The 27,823-nt window shown below is 36.8% G+C and overlaps 1 protein-coding gene across 1 annotated transcript; it reads left to right on the top strand.

The window, feature by feature from the left end:
• Positions 1-23,819: 23,819 nt before the first annotated feature.
• On the top strand, positions 23,820-27,430 carry LOC122274967. The gene is made up of 4 exons (XM_043083851.1): positions 23,820-24,194; positions 24,338-24,448; positions 26,646-26,714; positions 27,180-27,430. The coding sequence occupies exons 1-4, from the start codon at positions 24,024-24,026 to the stop codon at positions 27,228-27,230; spliced, it is 402 nt and encodes a 133-aa protein (XP_042939785.1). The 5' UTR covers positions 23,820-24,023; the 3' UTR covers positions 27,231-27,430.
• The last annotated feature ends 393 nt before the right edge of the window (positions 27,431-27,823 follow it).

Raw genomic sequence — 27,823 nt, 5'->3', positions numbered from 1 at the left:
CAAGGGTTCACAACTAGCCATGTTTAAGCTTCTAGCTAGAGTTAAAGGGCAATAGTCGACATACACCTGATTATTCATATCCAAACCATGTTTTTTCCCTAAACCTTGTTGCTTTTATTGTTGTTTTTCATCATTCTTGGGTTGAATTAGAAGATTAGATTTGATCCAAGACATGTCAATTGATGAAGCAAAGCCATGTAAATGACCAATTCACTGCAAATTGGCACCTAGCTACCCCTTAATGTGCATTGCGACAAATCAGCCCCTAGCCCACGCATTTTCCAATATTTTCTCAAGAGAAATCTCACAACTTACAGTCCACATTAACCCACCTAGTTCAGTAATAGAATCCAACGAATTGGCACCCAGACACCTGTCTTTTATTTCATTCTTGCAATTGAAGGCCACATACACCTTACCATTGACTTCTGTCAAGCCCAAGAAGTGTAAGAAACCCCCAAGGTTCACATATAGTTGTGGTTAAGCTTCTGAATTTAGTTAAGGGCAATAATCCACTTGCACATGAATATTCATCTCTAAACCATGTTTCGAGGTTAAATTCCCTTTTAGTATTCTTTCTCAACTTTTTTATCTGGACCTTATTGTTCTTATTGTTGTTTTTCATCATTCTTAGATTGAATTAGAAGATCAGCCCTGATCGAAGACATGTGAAGTGAAGCAAAGCCATGTAAAAGCCCAGGTCACTGCAAATCGGCTCCTAGGTGCCCTTCATGTGCGTTGCAACAAATTGGCCCCTAGCCCACGCCTTTTACACCATTTTCCCAAGAGAAATCTCATTACTTACACCCCACCCTAGCCCACCTAGTTCAGTAATAGCATCCGCCGAGTTGGCTTCCAGACACCTGTCTTTTATTTCATTCTTCCAATTGATGCCCATGTTACCATTGGTTTCCGTGAAGCCCAAGAAGTGTAAGAAACCCAAGGTTCATAGCTAGTCGTGGTTATGCTTCTGACTCAAGTGGAATAATCAACTTACACATGATTATTCATCTCTAAACCAAGTTTTGAGGTAAATTTCCCTTTTAATTCTTTCTCACCTTTTTTATCGAGACCTTATTGTTTTCATTGTTGTTTTTCATCATTCTCAGATTTAATTAGAAGATTTGTCTTGATCCAAGTCATGTCAATTCATGAAGCAAAGCCATGCAAATGCCCAAGTCACCACAAATCGGCACCTAGGTGCACCTTCATGTGCATTGCAACAAATCGGCCCCACACCCATGCTTTTTGCACCATTTTCTCAAGGGAAATTTCATTATTTACACCCCATATTAACCCTCCTGGTTCAGTTCTTGCATCCGTCCAATTAGCTGCAAGAAACTGTCTTTTATTTTATTTTTTCTTCCGCTTGAAGCCCACATACACCTTACCAATGGTTTCGGTCAAGCCCATGAAGCGTAACAATCTCCCAAGGTTCACATCTAGCCATGGTTAAGCTTATGACTTGAGTTAAGGGCAATAATTGACTTACACTTGATTATTTATCTCTAGACCATGCTTTGAGATTAATTTATCTTTTAATATTCTTTCTCACCCTTTTTATCTTGACCTTATTGTTTTCATTGTTGTTTATCATTCTTAGATTTAATTAGAAAATTAGTATTGATCCAAGACATGTCAATTGAAACAAAGCCATGTAAATGACCAAGTCACCGCAAATCGGCATCACGGTGCACCTTCATGTGTGCATTGCTACAAATTGGCGCCAAGCCCATGCCTTTTATGCCATTTTCTCATTGGAAATTTCACTATTTACACCCCTCATTAACCCTCCTAGTTTTGTACTAGCATCCGATGAATTAGCTGCAAGAAACCCGTCTTTTATCTCATTCTTTCAGTTGAAGCCCACAAACATCTTACCATTGGTTTCCGTCAAGCCCAAGACATGTCAATTGAAGCGAATCCATGTAAATGACCAAGTCACCGCAAATAGGCACCTAGCTACCCCTTCATGTGCATTGCGAGGCTCCTAGCCAACGCCTTTTGCAATATTTTCACAAGGGAAATCTCACGATTTACACTCCACATTAACTCTCCTAGCTCAGTAATAGAATCCAACGAATTGGCACCCAGACACCTGTCTTTTATTTAATTCTTGCACTTGAAGGCCACATACACCTTACCATTGAATTCCCTCAAGCCCAAGAAGTGTAAGAAACCCCCATGGTTCACATATAGGTTTGGTTAAGCTTCTGACTTGAGTTAACGGCAATAATCAACTTGCACATGAATATTCATCTCTAAACCATGTTTTGAGATTATGTTCCCTTTTAATATTATTTCTCAACTTTTTTTATCTAGACCTTATGTGACGCCCCCTAAACCCACATACGGACACGTGGAGATCGAGACGTCGAGATGATGACAACACGGGTCACCACCCTATCGCCAAGTGCCAAATGTGTGTACATGCAACAAGTGTGCAATAAAAATACGCAGCGGATAATAAAAGTCTTATAACTAAGTACCAGAAATTTTTGTTTAATACAAACCCATTTAAAACATACATAATAAAATATTACAAGTCTCAAATATCGTTTCAAAACCAAACTACAAGGCATAAAACTCCAAATCAAAACTCTAGCGGAGCCGCCTCCTCGGGCTCAGCCTCCTCCTCCTCCTCGACATCTGCATCAAAATCTACAGTACCAAAATGGTGCCGCAGGTAAGTAAAGATCCAAATGCCACAAGATAAAAATATATTAAACTCAACAATATGCATGAAAGAATGCTAAATGCACATATCCCATAAATCCACATTTTTCCCACGCACGCCAAAAATCTCATTTTGGCCCAAAAACATATCCTTTAAAACCAATCCTTGCCATTATCCCAGATAATGGCCCAAATCAAGAAACCACCATTTTCCCAGAAAATGGATCACAAAACCTCAAACATTACCTCACCATTTTCGTAGAAAATGGCCCGTATCCAATATCCAAAACCCGTTCCAATTATCGCATGCACCATGATTTCCCCTAGGGATCGTTCGCACACTCTGGCTCCTGTGTCACACCATAGGTAACGACTACGCATGTGATACCTAAATGAGCGATGCTCAGTCTTGCGCCCAGCGTGTACCTGGACCAGGCCATCCTCTAGTCCCCGCCAGCCTAGGAACCACGGAGTCGACACGACAGCATTACCGTATCGTGCAATCTGGTCATCGCCAGCGACAACCCAGGGGATGTCACTCAGTATTATCCACTCCCGAGTGACCAGAGGAGCTCCACCGAGATAATACCCCATCCCGGCTTGGGGTCGTGATACACACGCACCCAAAAATCCATTTACACAAATAAAACCAGTTTTTCTCTATTTAATAAATGCACATGAATGCACCATGCAATGCACACCTCAAGACATAATCCATCCGATAAATAACAAAATTAACAATAACAAACAACTCCGTCCTCAATCCATCCGACCCCCGACTCCTCGTACTCAGTCCGGAATTAACCAACCAGTCAATGAATTTATTGTAAAAGCAATAATATATTTAAATCTAAAATAGAGTTTGGAAAATACTTACAGCGCTATATGATAATTTTTGAAGGATCAAGGAGCTGCAAACATGCTCGGTGCAAAACTGCAAGTGCACAGTAGGGATTGGTACCTTACTTTCGCTAAATACCAAAATTATACTAATCTCGATTTTATCTAAAAGAATCACTAAGATTTTGTAGTTGCAAATTAAACTAAGATCAACTCAAAGAGTAATACGCAAATGAAATAAAATTGACGTTCGAAGATCAAATTAGTGGGAAAGGAAACTTCTAGGAAATCGATTTCACCTAACTCTTCACTATGCTTTTCTCATCCAGCTAATTTAATTTAATTCCTTTTGTTCATTAGCAAATCTCTAATTCATCCAACAGCCTCTTTCGATAGTCAATTGAAAATTATTCTTGTTCATCAATTCACACAATAATATGCAAATTAATAAAGCAAGAAAGCAATAAGACCAATGATTTAAATACTACATAGGTTCATACAAGTCTTTCAATCTCTATATTCACCTATGCTGAAATATTCAACATCTACCCCATGATTCCCTCTTTCGATAGCAAATCACAAGATTAAATATCATCTAATCAATGGCCAGTTAATTAGAAGCAATAAATTCAGAATAAATCAGATAAACAAAGAGAGAATTGCCTTAAATTAGCATAGACAATCAAGCATAGTTCGGAACTAGGTTACATCATTTTTCTAGAATAAATAAAATTTAGCTCATGCTAGAAATGGAATTCAACATAAACGAATTCACCATAATTATTCTGAGAATATTGGAAGAAAATAAACGCTGAAAAATACCCCTTGCAGCCGCAACTCGTCTTCAAAAACTCAAGGAAATGATTCAATGCTTTTCTCCCGTCTGTGCTCGTGTATGATTCCAACGTACGTGCAATATATGGAATTCCCTCTCCAAAACAAATGATTTTAATCCTTCTAGCTGTCTTTTACTGTCCCAAAAAATGTTCTCCAGTCCAAAGGTACGACCATAGAGTGAAAAATCACTTTTATATGGTGTGACGGCGGAAAACCCTGGATCTGTCAAAATACGATATTCATTCGAGCGGGGTGTCGAGCGCACATCGAGCGTTCGACTCTGCCTGACTTCACTCGAGCGGCTTGTCAAGCGCACATCGAGCGTTCAACTCTGTCTGACTTTGCTCGAGCGGCCAAAAAGCCTCCGCTCGAGCGATGTTGTAAATCTGCAATATGAAATTTTGCAACTCATCAAATACCCCCAAACTTACAACTTTGTTTGTCCTCAAACAAAAAAGAAAAGCAAATGATACTTTAGGCAATATCAACTCGACTCTAAGAGAAGTATCATCACTCACCAAACTTTTATGAATTTAGATTTCATCACTAGTATCTTACTCTTTTAACATCAAAGATAGCAAGAAAATCAATCAAAAATTTTGCAATTTGTCAAGCAAGAGTTAGGCGTTTACTTCAACCTAAAGCTAAGACCTCGACTGTGTGTGTGATATAGTCAATTTAACCTCAAACCATCTGCAAACTCAGATAAAAGTAGAACAACTAAAATCAAAAGAATTCTCTCAAAACTTAACCCCATAAGTCCAATTTTCAGAAATCCTTTCCACTAATGTAGTCAACACCAAAATCAGAGATCAAAAGGTCTTTAATAAGGTTGTAATGATAGGCCACAGGGTGAGGGTTAAGAAAGAACTGGATATGGAGAATCAAAGCAAACTGGAAGAATACTTTGTGAAAAGAACACTAAAAGAGATTTCCACATGATTCAAATCTTAGCTCTTTCTTGGCAATATACTCATACTTGTGGCATTATTATTGTTGTAATCATTAATGCAATACCAACAATTCTCTTAACAAAATCTGAGGTAATTCACACTCCACTTAGCGACTTCTTCTTTTTTTTTCTTTTTTTTTTTTCAGTCACTTCCTTTCTTCTTCTTCTTCTTCTTTGATCAAACAGAGCAAACATAATACGGTTCATCATGAAACTAATTTTCTCTTTTAAATGTACTTTCCACCAAAGTATTTTCTCAAACTATCAAAGGTAGATTCATTGTTTTTCAGGCTTAGAGCGGGCATGGTTTATGTAGTTCAAAGAATAAATAAAGGCTTATGAAGGCTCAAGGGGGTTGACTATGGAAACACACCATGTAATGATGGCATGATATTTAGGACGGCTGGGAAAGCTTTTTGGTTATGCCAAAGAAATGCCTAGATCATTTCTCTAATATTTGGTCTCAACTAGGATTTCGCCTCAAGGACCCATCAACGGATTCTAGAGCAAAGCAAAATCAAACTTCCCTCTTTCAATTAATTCAACTTCTTCTCTTCATAAGCAAAATGGAATAAGAGAAAAACGACTATGTGCTCAATTATGTTCAAGGTCAAAGATTTAAACCAAAGTACCCACAAAACTCCACTTGACATAAAAGAAATTTTTGAAAATTTTTCTCAAAACCATCTTCAATCACAAATTTCAGAGTCATAGAGAATTCAATCTTACTCCAATGCATGCTTGGTAAGAGAATCAAACAACCCAAGACTTAAAAAACAAGAGGATCAAATGACTATAGGAGTTTACAAACAAGAGGATCAAATGACTATAGGAGTTTACACCCCCAAACTTAAACTAAACAATGTCCTCATTGTAATGCAAAAGTAAAAAGGATTGAAAAAATAAAAGGAACTTCCCTGGTTTCATGATGAATCTTCCGTAGTTTAAAATTTTTTCAGCTCTTTATTCATGCTAAATAAATCTGCATCAAAAACAAAATTATTAAAACTAAATAAATAAAGATAATAAAATAAATGAAAGAATGAAAGATAGATCTATAGGTTGCCTCCCATAAGCGCTTGTTTTAAAGTCTACAGCCAGACTTTTCAATCATCATCAATTAGGATCTCCAAGAGGAATAAATGCATAGTTCTTCTCCATTTGTTCTCCATAGTAGTGCTTCAATCTCTAACCATTAACTCTGAAAATATTCCCTGTCTTGTCCTTCAAATCTACTGCTCCAAAAGAGAAAACTTCATGAATTGTATAAGGACCTGTCCATCTTGATTTTAACTTTCCTGGGAAGAGTTTGAGTCGTGAATTGAAAAGTAAAACTTGTTGTCCTGGAGCAAACTCTCGCCTAAGAATCTGTTTGTCATGCCACTTCTTCATCCTTTCTTTATAGATCTTTGCATTTTCATATGCATCATTCCAGAACTCTTCCATCTCATTCAATTGAAGAAGTCGCTTTTCACCTACTGCCTTCAAATCAAAGTTAAACTTTTTTACATCCCAATAAGCTCTATGCTCCAACTCCACAGGAAGATGACATGCCTTTCCAAACACTAATCAGTATGGAGACATCCCGATAGGTGTTTTAAAGGCTAAATGGTATGCCCACAAAGCATCATCAAGCTTCTTCGCCCAATCCTTTCTATTGTTTTTGATCGTCTTTTCAAGGATGTTCTTGATTTCTCTATTTGAAATTTCAGCTTGGCCATTAGTTTGAGGATGGTAAGCAAGTGCTATCTTGTGCTTTACACCATATTTAGAAAGAAGATTTTCAAACGACTTGTTGCAAAAGTGAGTCCCTTCATCACTAATAATAGCTCGTGGAGTGCCAAATCTTGTGAATATATTCTTGTGCAGAAATTTGAGCACTACCTTTGCATCATTTGTTGTTGTAGCAATTGCTTCCACCCATTTTGACACATAGTCAACTGCTAATAAGATATAAGCAAAACCAAAAGAAGGAGGAAAAGGCCCCATAAAATCTATTCCCCAAACATCAAACAACTCAACTTCTAAGATACCTTTCAGTGGTAACTCATGACGCCTTGAAATATTTTCCATACGTTGGCACCAGTCACAAGTTTTCACCAAAGTGTAACTATCACAAAAAATAGAAGGCCAAAAGAACCCACTTTGAAGTACCTTAGCTGCTGTACGGGTGGCTCCAAAGTGTCCTCCATATGATGATGAATGGCAATGATGGAGGATGTCTTGTATCTCTTCTTCTGGCACACATCTTCTAATGATTTGATCAGGGCATCTTTTGAACAACAAAGGCTCATCCCAAAGATAATAATTCACATCATGCAAAAACTTCTTACGTTGATGGTAAGTAAGATCAGGTGGTAAAACTTTACAAGCTAGGTAGTTAACAATATCAGCATACCACGGAAGCTTGATCTCACATGCAAACAACTGCTCATCAGGGAATGCCTCTTGGACCACTGAGTCTGTTTTTTCTTCCTCTTGCTCTAACCGAGAGAGATGGTCAGCCACTAAATTTTCACTTCCTTTCTTGTCTCGAATCTCCAAATCAAATTCTTAAAGAAGTAGGATCCAACGAATTAGCCTAGGCTTAGCATCCTTCTTGCCAAACAAATAGCAAAGTGTTGCATGATCAGTGAACACTATCACCTTTGTACCAATGAGGTAAGACTGAAATTTATCACAAGCAAACACCACAGCAAGCATCTCCTTCTCAGTTGTCGTATAATTCAATTGAGCTTTATTCAATGTCCGGCTTGCATAATAGATGGCTCTAAACAGCTTGTCTCGCCTTTGCCCCAACACTGCTCCAATTGCAAAGTCACTTGCATCGCACATAATTTCAAAAGGTTGACTCCAATCAGGCACAATCACAACTGGTGCTGAAATTAGTTTCTCCTTGAGTGCATTAAAGGCCTGCAAACGAACAACATCAAAGTCAAATGCAGAATTTTTCTCAAGAAGATTACATAAAGGTTTAGAGAGTCTAGAAAAATCCTTGATAAATCTTCTATAAAATCCCGCATGTCCCAAAAAATTTCTGATTCCCTTCACAATCTTTGTAGGTGGTAGTTTCTCTATGGTTGCAATTTTGGCTCGATCCACCTCAATTCCTTTAGATGACACTCTATGGCCAAGCACGATCCCTTCTTGAACCATGAAATGACACTTCTCCCAATTCAGGACTAGATTTTTATCTTCACATCTCTGCAAAACAAGAGCTAAGTTATGCAAACAATGATCAAAAGATGTACCAAAAACTGAAAAATCATCCATGGAAACTTCCATTATATCTTCCACCATATCAGAAAAGATAACCATCATGCAACGTTAAAATGTCGCAGGGGTGTTGCACAATCCAAAGGGCATCCTCCTAAAAGCAAACGTTCCTTAGGGGCATGTGAATGTAGTTTTCTCTTGATCTTCAGGAGCTATAGCAATCTGATTATACCCCGAATAACCATCCAAAAAACAATAGTAGGAGTACCCAGCCAATCGATCCAACATTTGATCAATGAATGGAAGTGGAAAATGATCCTTCCTTGTTGCTTTATTCAACTTGCGGTAATCCATGCATACACGCCATCCCGTGACCATTCTTGTAGGAATGAACTCATTATTGTCATTTTTCACCACCGTCATTCCACCCTTCTTTGGTACAACTTGCACTGGACTTACCCATGAGCTGTCTGAAATAGCATAAATGATTCCAGCATTAAGGAGTTTCAAAATTTCAGCTCTCACTACTTCCTTCATTGCTGGATTTAATCTTCTTTGGTGCTCGATCGTTGGCTTGTAAAGCTCCTCCATTAAAATCTTGTGTATACAAATGGAGGGACTTATTCCTTTTATGTCAGAAATAGTCCATCCCAAGGCTGTTCTATGCTCCCTCAATACACGCAGCAACTTTTCCGCTTCTTCGGGTGTGAGTGATGTAGCAACAATCACTGAAAATGTATCACTATCCCCCAAGAACGCATAGCGAAGATGCTTAGGTAATTGCTTCAACTCCAGAGTTGTATTTTTCAGCATCTTTTCTTTAGCATTTTCAGATTCAGTCTTTGGTACCACCGGCTCTAGCTTCCCCACTTCATTACTAAGTGATGTAACCTGCTGCAATGCTCCCAAAGCAAAAACATAGTGGAGAAATTCTTCACTAACAAAAGGCAAGTCAGATTCACAAACAGCAGAATTATTAAAATCAAAAGCATGAGATGAAGTGGTGATACATCGTTCTAGGCGATCAGATGGCATATCTTCTTGAAAGGCCTCTTCTACACATTGCTTAATGACATCTACCCGAAAGCAAGTACTTGGATCTTCTGGAAATTTCATGGCTTGGTAGATGTTGAACATAACTTCTTCCTTATTAACTCTCAATGTTAATTCACCCTTTTGAACATCAATCAAAGCTCTTCCCGTGGCCAAGAATGGTCAGCCAAGAATTAGAGGGACTTCTTCATCTTCTTCCATGTCTAACACCACAAAATCAGCAGGAAAAATAAATTTATCAACCTTTACCAATACGTCTTCTATGATTCCACGTGGATACTTGATGGACCGATCCGCTAGTTGCAAAGAAATTGTTGTATGCTTCATCTCTCCAAGTCCTAATTTCCTGCATATAGAAAGTGGCATAAGATTAATGCTAGCACCAAGATCACATAAAACCCTATCAAAAAATGAATTCCCAATAGTGCAAGGCAAAGTGAAACTCCTCGGATCTTTTAATTTTTGAGGCAATTTCTTTTGAAGAATGGCACTGCATTCTTCAGAAAGCTTCACTGTTTCAAACTTCTCCAATTTTCTCTTCTTGGAAATGATGTCCTTCAGAAATTTGACATAATTTGGCATTTTTTCCAAGGCATCTGCAAAAGAAATATTTATGTGAATTTTCTTAAAAATATCCAAAAACTTAGAAAATTGCTTATCTAATTTTTGCTTTTGAAAACGCTGAGGGTAAAGAAGTGGAGGAGCGAGAATAGGAGGATTGTCAGGAAATGAAATTGCTGGAAACAATGTCAGTCTAATGGTGTCTTCAGTAACACCATTAATCTTCACAGTGTCGCAAATCTCCAAGAACATTGCCAAATGAATATTGGGATCATCCAGTGGTGATCCGCTGAATTGAGCCTGCTGCACCATGCTAATCAAAGCTGGTTTGAGCTCAAAGTTGTTGGCATTAATTGTCTGCGCATTATGCTCGAGTAATTTCCATTCACAACTAGTCGTACATAGTCCTTCAAGGTGCGTGGTAGTGCCTCAAGTTCTTCTTTAGCCATGACTAGTATCTTATTTCTTCTTCGTGATCTAAGAGTTCTTTCAATCTCTGGATCAAAAGGAATAATATCACGAGATCTAGCACGGCGCATCCAACGTCAAAAACACACCTGGAGAACAAAGATAAAATAAAATTCTAAATTAAAACCAAGATTACTTTATATCAATATTGACAAAAAGAATAAGAATAAACCAATCCCTGGCAACAGCGCCAAAAACTTGATCGGTGCAAAACTGCAAGTGCACAGTATCGTAGTTTTATAATAAAGTGATAAGAAGAGAATCGTCCTCAGGGATTAGTAACTTACTTTCGCCAAATACCAAAATTATACTAATCTCGATTTTATCTAGAGGAATCACTAAGATTTTTGTAGTTGCAAATTAAACTAAGATCAACTCAAGGAGTAATACGCAAATGAAATAAAACTGACGTTCGAAGATCAAATTAATGGGAAATGAAACTTCTAGGAAATCGATTTCACCTAACTCTTCACTATGCTTTTCTCATCCAGCTAATTTAATTTAATTCTTTTTGTTCATTAGGAAATCTCTAATTCATCCAACAGCCTCTTTCGATAGTCAATTGAAAATTATTCTTGTTCATCAATTCACACAATAATAGACAAATTAATAAAGTAAGAAAGCAATAAGACCAATGATTTAAATACTACATAGGTTCATACAAGTCTTTCAATCTCTATATTCACCTATGCTGAAATATTCAACATCTACCCTATGATTCCCTCTTTCGATAGCAAATCACAAGATTAATTATCATCTAATCAATGGCCAGTTAATTAGAAGCAATAAACTCAGAATAAATCAAATAAACAAAGAGAGAATTGCCTTAAATTAGCATAGACAATCAAGCATAGTTCGGAACTAGGTTACATAATTTTCCTAGAATAAATAAAATTTAGCTCATGCTAGAAATGGAATTCAACATAAACGAATTCACCATAATTGTTCTGAGAATATTGGAAGAAAATAAACGCTGAAAAATACTCCTTGCAGTTGCAACTCGTCTTCAAAAACTCAAGGAAATGATTCAATGCTTTTCTCCCGTCTGTGCTCGTGTTTGATTCCAACGTACGTGCAATATATGGAATTCCCTCTCCAAAACAAATGATTTTAATCCTTCTAGCTGTCTTTTTCTGTCCCAAAAAATGTTCTCCAATCCAAAGGTACGGTCATAGAGTGAAAAATCACTTTTATATGGTGTGACGGCGGAAAACCCTGGATCTGTCAAAATATGATATTCACTCGAGCGGGGTGTCGAGCGCACATCGAGCGTTCGACTCTGCCTGACTTCGCTCGAGCGGCTTGTCGAGCGCACATCGAGCGTTCAACTCTACCTGACTTCGCTTGAGCGGCCAAAAAGCCTCCGCTCAAGCGATGTTGTAAATCTGCAATATGAAATTTTGCAACTCATCAAAACAGCGGAGAAAAAGCAACGTAATAGTGTAAAATACACTATGGCCGTGGGTTGTAAAATACCCACTTTCGAACGGGGACAAACCAAGACTTGAAATTGATAGGGAATGGCCTAGAGATGTTTATGAAGCTAATGGAAGTGAAAGTTGGCCGTGGGTGGCGGTGGAAATGGCGGTGGAAGTGAAAAAATGGCAAAACGGAGTTGAGCTTGTGGGAGCTGCTCCAGCAACGGATCGGGGCCGGAAATGGGTGGTTTAGGATGGCAAGAGGTAGGTGATGAAGTGGTGAAGAGATAATGGCTGGAGGTGGAATGACGGCGGCGAAAATGCACAAAAATCGTGCGGCTTGGAGGGGCTCTCGGCGGCAAACGATGGCTCGGATGGAGGTAGAATTTGGTGGGGAGGTGCGCCGGCCAGAGGGGAAGGTTTCTGGGTGGGTGGTGTCGGCCACGTGGCCGGTGAGCGACGGTTTTGGGCGAAGAAGCTGAACGGCGACAGTGAGAAGAGAGAGAGGACGCAGCGCACGGGAGAAAGAATGGGGAAGAAGAAAGAAAAAGAAGAAAAAAAGAAAAAAAGGAAGGAAAAAGAAAAGGAAAAGAGAGAAAGAAAAAGAGAAAAGAAAAAGAGAAAAGAAAAAGAAAAGATGGGGAAAAGAAATGAGGTCCGATCCTCACCCTTGGAGTCCAAAAAAACTGATCCGACGAAAACAAATTTAAAAACTATAAAACGACTAAAATAATTTAAACACCACATCAAGCTAAAATATAATAAATTAAAATAAAAGAACTAATATTTTAAATAAATTAAAATACTCTTTCAGTAAAAATACACGTAAAAACGGGGTATCACACCTTATTGTTCTTATTATTATTTTTCATCATTCTTTGATTGAATTAGAAGATTAGTCTTCATCGAAGACGTGAAGTGAAGCAAAGCCATGTAAATGCCCAGGTCACTGCAAATCGACTGCTAGTGCCCCTTTATGTGCATTGCAACAAATTGGTCCATAGTCCACACCTTTTACACCATTTTCGCAAGAGGAATCTCATTACTTGAACTCCACCTTAACCCGCCTAGTTAAGTAATTGCATCCGGCTAGTTGGCTCTCAAACACCTCTCTTTTATTTCATTCTTCCAATTGATGCCCACATACATGTCACCATTGGTTTCCGCCAAGCCCAAGAAGTGTAAGAAACCCCCAAGGTTCACAACTAGTTGTGGTTAAGCTTCTGACTTAAGTGCAATAATCAACTTGCACATGATTATTCATCTCTAAACCAAGTTTTGAGGTTAATTTCCGTTTTAATTTTTTGTCTCCTTTTTTTTTTTTTTTTTTTTTTTTATCTAGACCTTATCGTTTTCATTGTTGTTTTTCATCATTCTTAGATTTAATTAGAAGATTAGTCTTGATCCAAGGCATGTCAATTGATGAAGCAAAGCCATTTAAATGCCCAAGTCACCGCAAATTGGCACCTAGGTGTGCGTTCATGTGCATTGCAACAAATCGGCCCCAAGCCCATGCCGTTTGCACCATTTTCTCAAGGGAAATTTCATTATTTACACCCCAGATTAACCCTCCTAGTTTAGTTCTTGCATCCGCTGAATTAGCTACAAGAAACCCGTTTTTTTTTTTTTCTTCCAATTGAAGTCCACATACACCTTACCATTGGTTTTGGTCAAGTCCAAGAAGCGTAACAATCTCCCAAGGTTCACATCTAGCCATGGTTAAACTTATGACTTGAGGTAAGGGCAATAATCAACTTACACATGATTATTTATCTCTAGACCATGTTTTGAGATTAATTTATCTTTTAATATTCTTTCTCACCATTTTTATTGTGAACCCCAGTTGACTCACTTTGAGACCCAACAACAATATTAGAAAAACAAATCCAAGAAACTAAACTCAAGTCAATGGTTGGAGAATCTAGACCCATTGAGAACGCGTTTCAAGAACCTAGATTATATTAAAATCTAGACCCATAGACAAACCCATCTCAAGAACCCGGATTACAAGGAGGAACGCCACAAATGTTGTGATTTACCTTTGATAAATTCAAAAGTTCAATCAAGAATAAGAGGAGATAACTCAACCCACCAATAAAAATTCAATATTGTCTAACCTCTCAAATGAGGCTACAAGTGGTTTAAATAAACAATCCCTAAAGGCCCTAAGTGAATAGTACCGCGAGTACTGTAGCTTGAACAGTTCTGTGCTACAGCAGCTTCTAAAACCCTAGTTCAAATAAAATAATAACTTTCTAAATAAGCCATTGGCCAAAATACAAGGCCTTCCCAAAAACCCTAGTTCATTAGAAATAATATGTCTGGGCTGGACATGCCCCAAGCCCAATTATTCTAGATTACTTCCTATGACTAATAAAGTAAACCCTTTTGATGAAATAAATAAGTTTATAGCCTTTAATAACAATTGGCCCAAGTCGGGTCTTCCATAGCTTGTTGTATGACATGAATGAAACTAGATTTTCTTCCATTAAGCCCATCTTGAATGTTAAACTCTTACTAGACACGTCTCAAGTGAATTGCACTAATCTTTGCATTGCTTCCTTATTTTCCTAGCTCTCGCTCTTGTGATTGCCCCTTCTGAAATTTGTAAAGGATCTCTAAGGCTCGGTCCACCATGGGGCCCATCACTTTTTATCTTGACCTTATTGTTTTTATTATTGGTTTTCATCATTCTTAGATTTAATTAGAAGATTACGATTGATCCAAGACATGTCAATTGAAACAAAGTCATGTAAATGCCCAAGTCACCGCAAATCGGCACCTCAATGCACCTTCATGTGTTCATTGCGACAAATCGGCACCAAGCCCATGCCCATTACACCATTTTCTCATTGGAAACTTCGCTATTTACACCCCACATTAACCCTCCTAGTTTAGTTCTTGCATCTGATGAATTATTTGCAAGAAATTCCGTCTTTATCTCATTCTTTCAGTTGAAGCCCACATACACCTTATCATTGGTTTCCATCAAGCCCAAGACGTGTAACAAGCCCCCAAGGTTCACATCCAGCCATGTTTAAGGTTCTAGCTAGAGTTAATAATCAACATACACATGATTATTCATCTCTAAACCAAGTTTTAAGGTTAATTTCCCTTTTAATTCTTTCTCTCCTTTTTTGACTAGACCTTATTGTTTTCATTGTTGCTTTTCATCATTCTTAGATTAAATTAGAATATTAGTCTTGATCCAAGGCATGTCAATTGATGAAGCAAAGCCATGCAAATGCCCAAGTCATTGCAACAAATCGGCCCCAAGCCCACTCCTTTTGAACCATTTTGTCAAGGCACATTTCATTATTTACACCCAAGATTAAACCTCCTAGTTCAGTTTTTGCATCTGCTGATATAGCTGTAAGATACCCGTCTTTTATTCTTTTTCTTCCAATTGAAGCCCACATACACCTTGCCATTGGTTTCGATCAAACCCAAGAAGCGTAACAATCTCCCAAGGTTCACATTTAACCACGGTTAAGCTTATGACTTGAGTTAAGGGCAATAATCGACTTACACATGATTATTTATCTCTAGACCATGTAATGAGATTAATTTATCTTTTAATATTCTTTCTCACCCTTTTTATCTTTACCTTATTTTTTTCAATGTTGTTTTTCATCATTCTTAGATCTAATTAGAAGATTAGGATTGATCCAAGATATGTCAATTGAAACAAAGCCATGTAAATGCCCAAGTCAACGCAAATCGACACCTCGGTGCACCTTCATGTGTTCATTGCAACAAATCAACGCCAAGCCCATGCCTTTTACACCATTTTCTCATTGGAAAACTCACTATTTACATCCCCACATTAACCCTCCTAGTTTAGTTCTAGCATCTGATGAATTAGCTTAAAGAAACCCCGTCTTTTATCTCATTCTTTCAATTGAAGCCCACATACACCTTATCATTGGTTTTTGTCAAGCCTAAGATGTGTAACAAGCCCCCAAGGTTCACATCTAGCCATGTTTAAACTTCTAGCTAGAGTTAAAGGGCAATAATTAACATTCACATGATTATTCATCTCTAAACCATGGTTTGTGCTTAATTTCTCTTATAATATTCTTTCTCACCTTTTTTCCCTAAACCTTGTTGTTTTAATTGTTGTTTTTCATCATTCTTGGATTGAATTAGAAGATTAGTCTTGATCCAAGACATGTCAATTGAAGCATAGCCATGTATATGACCAAGTCGACGTAAATCGGCACCTTGCTGCCCCTTCATGTGCATTGCGACAAATCAGCCCCTAGCCCACACCTTTCGCAATATTTTCACAAGAGAAATCACATGACTTACACTCCACATTAACCCGCCTAGTTCAATAATAGAATTCGATGAATTGGCACCCAGACACCTGTCTTTTATTTCATTCTTGCAATTGGAGGCCACATACACCTTACCATTGAATTCCATCAACCCCAAGAAGTGTAAGAAACCTGCGGTTGTGGTTAAGCTTCTAACTTGAGTTAAGGGCAATAATCAACTTGCACATGAATATTAATCTCTGGACCATGTTTCGAGTTTAAGTTCCTGTTTAATATTCTTTCTTAACTTTTTTATCTAGACCTTATTGTTCTTATTGTTGTTTTTCATCATTCCTAAATTGAATTAGAAGATTAGTCTTGTTCGAAGACATGTCAAGTGAAGCAAAGCCATGCAAATGCCGAAGTCACTGCAAATCGGCACTTAGGTGCACCTTCATGTGCATTGCAACAAATCGGCCCCTAGCCCACTCCTTCTACATGATTTTCGAAAGAGAAATCTCATTACTTGCACCCCACCTTAACCCGCTTAGTTTAGTAATAGCATCCGACGATTTGGCTCCCAGACACCTGTCTTTTATTTCATTCTTCCAATTGATACCCACATAGACGTTACCATTGGTTTCTATCAAGCCCAAGAAGTATAAGAAACCCCCAAGGTTCACAGCTAGCCGTGGTTATGCTTCTGACTCAAGTGCAATAATCAACTTAAACGTGATTATTCATCTCTAAACCAAGTTTTGAAGTTAATTTCCCTTTTAATTCTTTCTCTCCTTTTTTATCTAGACCTTATTGTTTTCATTGTTTTTTTTCCATCATTCTTAGATTTAATTAGAAGATTAGTCTTGATCCCAAGGCATGTCAATTGAAGCAAAGCCATGTAAATGCCCAAGTCACCGCAAATCGGCACCTAGGTACACCTTCATGTGCATTGCAACAAATTGGCCCCAAGCCCACGGCTTTTGCACCATTTTCTCAAGGGAAATTTCATTATTTACACCCCAGATTAGGTTAGTCCACCTTGGATCAAACCCTATATTTAGCATGGCCTCTTTAAGAAATTCCCATTCTATCCTATCATAGGTCTTGCTCACATCCAATTTTAGTGCTATGCAACCCTTTTGTCCCTTCATCTTGGTTCTCATTGTATGCAGAGTTTCATAAGCAACCAAAATATTATCAGAGATAAGTCTTCGAGGAATAAAGGCATACTGGTTTTGAGAAATAATTTAGGGAAGGATTTGTTTGAGCTTGTTGGCCAACAATTTAGTGATAATTTTGTAGAGAACATTACATAGACTTATAGGTCTATACTTAGTAATGTTCATAGGATTGTTAGATTTTGGGATCATCACTAAATAAGTGAAGTTGATGGCATCCATGTCCTTATTTGAATTCAAAAAGGATAGAATAGCCTCACTTACCTCATCCCCCACCACAGGCTAATAGTTTTTTTGTAAAAACAATCCCCATACCCATTTGGACTAGGTGCTTTGTGTGGGCCCATTTGAAAAACTGCCTCCTCAATCTCTTCTTTTCTAAAAGGTGACAAGAGAACATCATTCATATGCTGAGCAAACTTTTTAGTAATTGTATTGAGAGAAGCTTCCATATGCCTGGGATGAGAAGTTGCAAATAACCTTGCCCCTGAGTTGTTGCACTAGTTCATATGTAACAGATTGTTGCATTGCTTGCAGTGTACCTCTTTTCTTCTTTAGATTTGCTCGAGAATTGGATTCCTTTTTGTAGCTTCACTGCTTAAAACCTGCAAGTAGCTTTCAAGTTTCTTTGTAATCTTTGTTAACCCTTCATTGGTAGTCTCATGTTGTTGCCAAGCATTAGTAATTGCCTATTCACAATATGTGAAAAGAGACAAGCTATCCTCATATCTACAAACTGGAATTGATCTCCTTGTCTAGTCATTCTGTTGCCTTAATGACTGATTTGATGTGGATGATGCCAATACTTGGACCTCTCCCCCACCAAAAGCTTCACACCAATCAAAAGTGGCTATGGCTCTGTCAAGCCTTTCTGGTGAAAGAATAATCATGTCTGTAATTAGACCAAGTATAGTTGCCTCTGATAAAACCCAAGTCTTTCAACTGGCACTCTTGTAAGACATTTCTAAATAGAACCATTTGTTCTTCATCCCTTCTAGCCCTTCCATACTTCTCACTATGATGTAATATCTCATTAAAATATCCTATACATAACCATCTTTTAGGCTTCAGAAGATTGAGGTGCCTTAAAATGCTCCACCCTTCATGCCTTTTTTCTGTTTCAAGATTGCCATAAAAACATGTTAGCATCCACGATGAATTTTGTAACAGCCCGCTAGAAATTCAATTAAGGAATTTCTATTGACTTTAGGAACCTCGTGAAAACTCTGTAAATTTACACAAATCGACTAATCGCATAAATTTTAGCCTGTCAACATAGTTAGTATTATCACTCACTATGGTGCCAGAAATGCGATTTTAATTATTTGAGATAGTTAAAAGTGTCAGAATACATTATAGTCTACACCACTAGGCTTAATTGAATATTTAGGATTTTTCAGTACTAAGTTTATTACGTTTATTTTTGGAGTGAATAGTAACCTTGGTAAATGTACTAAGCGCAGTGTTTTCAAAATCACAATGTGAAATGTCCAAATTAGGTTAGCGATATTTTATTTGGACACTTGGCAAAATCTTAACCACACATAATGAATAGTATTAGATACTTGGCACAAAGAGAAACCATTAGATGGAATTGTGAAGGAAATCAAGGTGTGAGATCATGACACCTAAGCAAAATACACATTTGGAAAATATCTTAAGAATAGAGATTTAAAATACACATGGAAATATTTTAGCCACCTTACTCTTCCAAGTCTACTCCACATTTGGAAAATATATTGAGCTGATTTTTATAGATATTATTGGATAGAATATTTTGAGATAATCTTTTATAGATATTTTGGGTAGGAGAAAACCACACTCAACTCTCAACTCCAGCCTTATCATCTTCCTTATCTCGTCCATAAGCATCTCCAGCCATCACCCACGAACTTATCTTCATTTACACGTTCCTTTAAAAGAATATCAAACACTTTCTCTCGGACAGCTTTTAGGAGTTCTTTTGCACGCCCATTTCGAAGCTGTTGTAAGTGTTTTATCATAAAGTCTCCTTCATATAAGTTGTTCCTTTTTGAATCTAGTTTACATGGATATCTTATTTGCTCCATTTGAAGATCATTTGGTCAGTCAAATATTGTGTAAACTATAGAAAGGTCATTCTGGGAGATAAACTAGAGAATATGTTATAGTTTGGAGTTTTTGACCAAGTTAATGGATAGATATTGGTCCGAAATTTTTATGGAGTATTGTTAACATGTATATATGACTATTGGTTGGGGATTTTTGCATGATTAAAGGTTTTGATGAAAGATTTTCTTAGATTTAGAAACTTAGAAACTGGAAGAGGAAAAACAGTTTCTGTTTTGAGAAAGTTTAACTCTTTGGTGGTCTAAACCTATTCTAATGACTTTGATAATTTTATTGGAGGATCCTAAGCATCTTATATACATGTTATATTATTATTTTGAAGATATTTGATGTTAATTTCAAAGATATAAAATTTTATGTAAAGAGATATTCAGATACGCCAAAGTGTGGATGTTCTTGGATAAATTTATGTTTTGGTTAATTTTTAACCATGTGATCTTGAATTAGAAGCTTATATATGTTTTAGGACATCTTTTTAAACCATGTGATGGTTTGGTTTGAAGATCACATATTTATAAGTCATAGATCAAAAGGTTGATCAAAACAAGTTGGAAACAAAAATCAATAGAAATAGCATATGAGAATTTCGGCCCTATGGAGTTTTAATAGTTGTGATTAATTTTAAATTTTTCTAAATTGATATTTGAGTTGAGGATAAAATTTACATGTGGCATGTAAATTTTGGTAACTTTTGGAGTTAGTATGCAAAATCCTTAAGTTATGGGTAAAACGGTCATTTTCCTACATGTAGAAAGTAAAATGAAAATTTTACTCTTTAAGTTAGTATTTTTCCATATTTCAAATTATTAGTGATTTAGTGCTAACTTTTAGAATCACTAATTACAGTTCCTCGTGATCGCGCTTGAGGTTTTATAAGAAATGCGGAGATCGAGGTAAGTTAGCTTTTAGCTTACTAGCAGTCTACTGTGTATGTGTGCTAAGTAAAAGAACTACAGTGTATGTATGTATGTTATCATATATGTCATGCCATGCCAAGTTATCACGTAATTGTCTATTATATAGAATTTATTCTGTCATCAATTTTTATCTGTTACATAATATATTCTGTCATGTATTACTGTACATTACAAGTATATCATGTTAAATATGTTGTCTATTATATGTTATGTCATGTTACGAAATGTTTTTATCTCAAGTTGGTCATGTATTTCAAGTTATGTTCAAGTCAAGTTTGTGTAGAATACATGGGGCCACAACAACTGTGGAGTATGTATTTTTCATGTTAAGTCAAGATTATGTAGAATACATGGGGCCACAACAATTGTGGAGTATGTATTTAACTGCATTGTGATGTGTAGAATACAAGGGGCCACAACAACCGTGGAGTATGTATTTTTCATGTTAAGTCAAGTTTATGTAGAATACATGGGGCCACAACAACTGTGGAGTATGTATTTACACGTAAAATACATGGGGCCACAACAACTGTGGAGTATGTATTTTTCATGTTAAGTCAAGTTTCAGAACAAGTTCATGATAAGTCAAGTTTCAAATCAAGTTCATGTCAAGTCAAGTTCAGTTCATGTTTCAATTTAAGTTATGTCAATTATGCTATGTTGTATGCCAAGTTATGCTTTAATTACTTATGAATTTGATTATGCATTTATGCTTTTACTGTCATCCATGCATCATTAGCCTGTGTGGAATTTTTTATTAACTTGCTGAGATTTGTAATCAAATCTCACTGTGGTAGTCCCAATTACCATTTCCCCCGAATGGTAGATCTTGTTACAGGACCTGAAGGAGAATCAGGAGCTGACCAAATAGACACAGTTGACTGAGCGACGATGCGACGTCAATGTTAATATAGTAGTTAATGTAAATTACTACTTGTACGATGGAGTTGCATCTCCAGTACTTTTTGGATCATAATCATTTTGGACTAGTGTTATGATCTTAGTTGTTCAATGAGTCTTTATATATCAGGTATGTTTTAAGCATTTGGGATATTTTCAATTTGGTGCATAGTATTGCTAAAGAAATAATTTATCCGCTGCGAATATTGCATAATGTTAGATGCATGTTAGGAACATTGCATCTTATATGTCATGAACGGGGGCAGGTAACCTTGTGTTACATGTCTCGACGCTTCAAATGTCCGTCCAATCCCAAACGGAATTTGGGGGCGTCACAAATTTGTTTGATCAACCCATGTATTGATATGTCTATGTGAGTAGGTGCTAATTCTGAGCTGGACATTCTCTGCCCATAACGAAGCCATCCCTCCACTTTTTCCAACACCTTCAACTGAAAATAAATTATTAAGACCCTTAGTTTTAGAACTTCTAACTGCTTCTTATGCATTTTAGTTTCCATGAGAAACAAAATTTCAAGCTTATGGACATTAACCAGAAGACTAAGGTCACTAACTATTCGAGGGTTGCCAAGCCCTCGGCAATTCCAGCTAAGAAGCCTCATTTCTCCATGCAGGGTTGATTAATAGCCTCCGTCGATATATCAAATTTTGATGCCATGACCTGTTTCTTGCCCCTAACATCTTGATTATTCTCCAAAGCAAAGAGAATGTTATCTTCTTCAGTCTTCCTCTTCCTTATAGCATAATGAGAAGGCTGCATCAGTTCATTGTTGTGTTATCCCCTTGCCCTTCTCTTTCATTTATTGACACATGACTCAAGAATTTCCAATGGTGCACAATTGTTATTCTGATCCTGCATGATATCAGGCTTGTCAACCTAACTTGTAATCACTATGGATGAAGTAGAGTGCATATCTGACCTATCCAGTAAGTCCTTTGAATTGTCCATTAGATTCTCCTTGGGATCTGCTTCCAGAGTAAGCATAGGTAAGCCAATGATATCCAGATTTCCTACAATGCTTACTTTTGTGTCTTCTTTTGTTAAATTCTACATCAGCAACTCCATTCCTTTTTACCAGTCCACCTTCGACAATTTGATTGAGATTGTTATAAAGTTTTTCCTGCTTTTTAAGCTTTCCATCCTTACGTAGGCTTGCAATTAGTTGACCTGAATTGCTACCATAACTGGAACTTATAGCTGAACTCCTAGCCCTCAGCCATGATCCATTATGTTGAATACTGGACTCTTTGCTTGTTTCTTGTTACTCAGTCTTTCCAGCACATCCTTTCACACCATGCTCGATGACCCCACATCTAAAACAAAATCTAGGAAGTCTTTCATACTTGAAACGTACAAAACCTCTATGGCCTAATAAATCCATGACTTTCCCTCTTGCCAAAGGTTTCATCAAATCTACCTCAATCAAAACTCTTACCCATTTCCCCCAACAGTTTTCATTATAGTCTGCCTCCACCACAAGAACTTTACCTGTAGTAGATCCAATTCTAGTAAATTGTGTAACTGAACCCACAAACTTGTGTGTAAATGATAATTCAGTTGGTGTAGTAAAACCATCAATTTTTTTAGGCATACCAGATTCATGTCAAACAACCAAGGCTGTCCTTTCCAAATCTTTCGTAAGTCTACCTCATATTGAAATTCAAACACATAAAGATTCTCTCTCACTTTAGTTATCTTTGTTCCAGCATAGGATTTCCACACCTTGAGCATCGTGTTCTTGTTGACATCTTTATTAATCTTTTTATCAGCAATAATCTTCTCCACTAGGCAAAGTTTCCCTCTCTTTGTAGTATCTTATATGTCTTGGCCTTTTATTATTATCTCATACCTTTCCTCTTCTGTAAGAGAGAACTTATTCCATAATTCTGATAGTTCTTCATCCATCTTTTACCCAGTAACACAGTCACAAAGCTTTTAGTAACCAAGGTTTCAGAGCTGTTAATCGTAGTTAGCCAAATCTTGCCCTAGGCAAAGATCCCTTCCACTGAAAGTGATAGACTTTCTTCCTCTTCGCTAGAAAGCACTAGAGTCGAGAGGAAACTTTTTTACGTCGTTAGTGGGGTTAGATGGAGGATGTTGCTTACAAAAAAATAAGAACTAAAATGCTGACACTGATTACTCATGGAATGCTCTAGAAACACAAAATTTGAGGAATTAATTTTATCAAAAAACTTTCTGGATAAAGCTAAGGACTCATTTGTTTATTTAAATTTAAAATATTTCATCTTATTTTTTTTTATATTATCATTATAATTTTTTTTTAATTCTCATATAAAATATCAAAAATAATTTAAAATTTTAAAATAAAATTAATATTAAAAAATTATATTATAATAATATTTTATTTAATTTTAAACACAACTTCACATTTTATCCTATCTAAATTATACAACCAAACGTGGCGAGTCATCACGTAGGTGTGCGCAAAACCAACCCTCCCCCGACAAACATCATCTTCCTCCTCTCAAAAGTCAGGAAATCCGAAACCCTCCTTCCACAGCTCCAGCTTCTCTTCCTCCTCTGCGTTTCCATCCTGTCCTTGGTACACGAAACACTCACTCATCACTTCCCCCTCCATATTCAATACTATCACACTCATGCCACAAAATAACAGTATGTCCAGAAAGGGAACAGCAGCTGCTCTTCTTCAAAAGGACGCCCCATGGAGGGCGGCACCCTCTGCAAAGCCTATACCCAAAATTCACCAGTCCCCTTCGCTCCGTCTTCCCCAAACTCCCACTTCCAGTTATGCCCTCCTCGTCATGAAGGTTAACGCTCTCTCTCTCTATCTCTCTCTGTGACACTACACACGTTGTAATACTGGTTTGTTTACATGTATATAATTGTACGGTTAGTTATACTATTTTTCAAGACTCAAATTGATTCCCATGTTTCTGGGTTTTGGGCGCAGCATCCGAATCCGATTGGAAGTGGGATGGCAATGGAAGCAATAGTGGAAGTGGCAGGGCCAGAATGCATTGTCCCAGGACAGATTACACCCATCAAATTACTCGGTGTCAAGGTTCTTCTTTTCTATATTCATTATTATCAGAAATTGTCATATTTTATTTTATTGTTTGAAATTGTAAATTCGAGTTGTTAGTCGACCTATCGTTATCATATTTATCTTGTGGAGATTTCGATGGGCATCTGTGTGACATTACGGTAGTAGTGCTTCTGTGTTAAAAATGAATGGAAAATCTACTTGTTATTTCTTCAGTGGAAAATTCATCGATTGTTTTGTCCTACTAGATTCCTTTAGGTGTGGTAGCTTTATCGTTAAGGGTAGGAGTTGCGATGGAATTTGTGGAAGGTACATCATACTACAACGCCAATCAGTGGTGGAGTGAAAAATTTGTCTTTGGGAGCTAACTGATATTATAATAATGAAATATTTTTTAAAGCTGTATTCTGCTACTCATGATTGTACAAAAAGCTATATACGTAGGATACAACACATATCATCAAATTGTTTATATGTTAAGGATATATGACACAGGTGTATGGTAATGTCACCTTAACGCACGTAACACACAGACACATTGCATCAAGCAGTTGGAGTTCAAGGCTTGGACTTCAAGGCTACAAATGATTGGAAAATCCATTTGTTGTTTCTTCAGTGAAGAATTTATTGTCTGTTTTGTCCTATTTGCTTCCCTTTGTCATGGCAGAAATTTGTGAAAGGAAATCATACTGCAACCTCATACAGTGGAAGAGCCAAAAAATTTTTTATTGGAGGGCGTAACTGATATTATAATAATGAAATAATTTTTTATTTGGATTTTTTCTGATATACAGTAACACGTGTATGTGATAATGGAAGATTACAAAATGTAAATAAAGGTTCTCCCTCTTCAACTGAAAACTTAGGATATTTTGCATGCCCTTCGAACTTGTGATTTTGGGGATTTTGGAAAAGAAAGGAAGAAAATTAGAACAAGCGAGAGGTTGAAGAGAGTAATGGAGGATGAAAAGAGTCGTGTGCTTTAAGAGTTTAAAAGTGAAAGAATAGGTATTATTTAGCTTTTAGAAAATTTTGGATCCAAACTGTTCAATTTTGGGAAAAATAAAATAATTTTAGGCTTTGTGCAAAATTTTGAGGTTTGGAAAACCAAAATACATGTATTTTTAAAATTTTGGAAAAACAAATCATGTGTATTATAAATATATTTTTTAAGAAACTAAGAAAGTTATTTCAAAATCTTGAGGGTACCAAGAAGACTGACCCCCTTCTGGCCCTGGCCTCAAGGATCAAGTTGTTTGTGAGGTGTTGGTGAGCTTATTAATTTATTCTATATATAGGAAATCCTTATTAAAATGCACAACAGGCTATGGTGAGCTTATTATATTTTTTATAAGAAATCTTTACGAAAAAGTGCAAATGGTGCTATTGGTGAGCTTATTAAGGTAATGACTATATATTAGTAGCAGATACAGTTTTTTGTTTCAAGACTGATATGGGTTGGATATGGAAACTAGAATCTAAATAAACACATGTACAGCAAACTGTCATAGATCTGAACTGATTGTAATATAGAATTTTATTTTTTGTTAGTCTGATTTATTTGCTGTTAAATACATTCAAACCAACTCATGCCACACATTAAACATAACAGGCTATCCAGATTGTGTAATTGACACGATTTTCATCCAAATTGGGTGCCATCCTGAATTTAAGAGGTGCTTAGTGCGGAATAGAAGCTTGTCTCCTACAAGATGTGTAGTTTTTCAGAATGATTTGGATGATTTGGTTTGGTAATGTTTGAGGATTTAAAAATAGTTGAATGCCAAGGCGCACGGACTCCTCGATTTCATCAGTTTTTGCCATTGTATAAAACTTCTGGCTATGATTTCATTTATGTGTTGTTACCAAGCTAGGTGGCACGTCTGAACTAGCTACGTATTGCTTGTGGCTACTGGTAGATGGTCTCTTTCTCACCCCGTCTATCTCTAGATTAAATTGTGAATTATTTTGTGGCATTTAAATGTACTTGCTTATTCTGATTTTGTGATGCTAACCTAACAAGGATAATCTCTAAGAGAGAGCATTCAAAGTCATTAATTAATTGGTATAGTTGTTGGTTAGGGTTTGCTTTTCTGTGGAATTTGTTTCTTAATTTTTATTTATTTCATTTGAGTTTTATTTCTGATGTTCTTCTCTCTGACACTGCAATATTGGTTATATTACCTTTTGTTGATCTGCTTTTGCATATGGACAGGTATGGCCTATAAATGTTAACATAAAATTTTTAGAACCAGTTGGACGAGAACTCAAGTCACTTGGAAAGGTAAAACTTCATGTTTTGAGAAGTAGTTTATTTATATTCTCCAACTTATCTTTGTGTGTGTTAGGTACCTGTAATAATGTGCACATGTTAACAAACCATTCGTATATTGAATAGTTGGTGACTACCCTATGAGGACATTTCAATGAAGGATGTTAAAACTGAAATTACTTTAGATCTGCAGCAGAGGGTCAATAGTCCCACACTAATAGCAGCCTTTATTGCAGTTATTTGTTCCTTGATTTGGTGGTAGGTGGACAAGTGCAACAGATACTCTGAAAATAATCCGTTGTTGCAGTTATAGCATCGGCTTTAATTTTTTGTTGTTTCTACTTTTACTCTAGTTTGAAGTAATAGGCTATCAGGAGAAGGATTACTATTAAGCTTTCACACATCAAACATGAAAATCTTCATTTATGGCTTATAACTTAATTATGATTGATCTGGTTACCGGTTTCTTTGATGCAGTTCATGGATGATGCTGTCAACCTCATGAACAAATCATTTATAGATCGCTAGTAGCATTTGATTCAAACCACAGTTAGCTGCAATTTTTCGCTTGAATGTTTTTGGTACTAATTGTTGCAATGAGCAGAGGCTTAGCCAGGTAGTGTGACTGTAAAAAAAGATCACAAATAATTTGTATGTCAGAAGCCGGAGAATTTAATTAATTCTCCAATGTTTTCTTGGCTATATATAAATTGCAGGATTTTTTTCCTTGTTCTGATACTTCAAGCATGCTAACTAGTTTTTTCTGGAATTCGTATTTAGTTTATTTTGGTGTGTAGTATTTAGTTTTATTATTTTTGAAAGCCTTATAAGTGTCTTGGTTGATTTTTAAAACTATGCTTTCCATTTAATTTATGGACAACTTATATAGTCTATGAAATTGTTTCATTCTGAATACGGAAGAGCAATATTCTAAGCATTCCATAACGAAAGTGCACTTCTAGTTAGTAAGTGTTAGAGCCCGTAAATCCTGTCTCATCGAGTAACCTAATACAGACGTTGCCCCTCCCATCTTTAAACAGTAAGATCATAGATTCATTGCTCTTTGCTCGACTTGAAAGTGCCTTGTGACCCTTCAGGTATTGTTGCTATTTCACCATACT

This window comes from Carya illinoinensis, chromosome 9 (assembly GCF_018687715.1).
Source record: "Carya illinoinensis cultivar Pawnee chromosome 9, C.illinoinensisPawnee_v1, whole genome shotgun sequence".
Taxonomy (NCBI): domain Eukaryota; kingdom Viridiplantae; phylum Streptophyta; class Magnoliopsida; order Fagales; family Juglandaceae; genus Carya; species Carya illinoinensis.
This window is presented reverse-complemented; position numbering and strand designations above follow the sequence as displayed.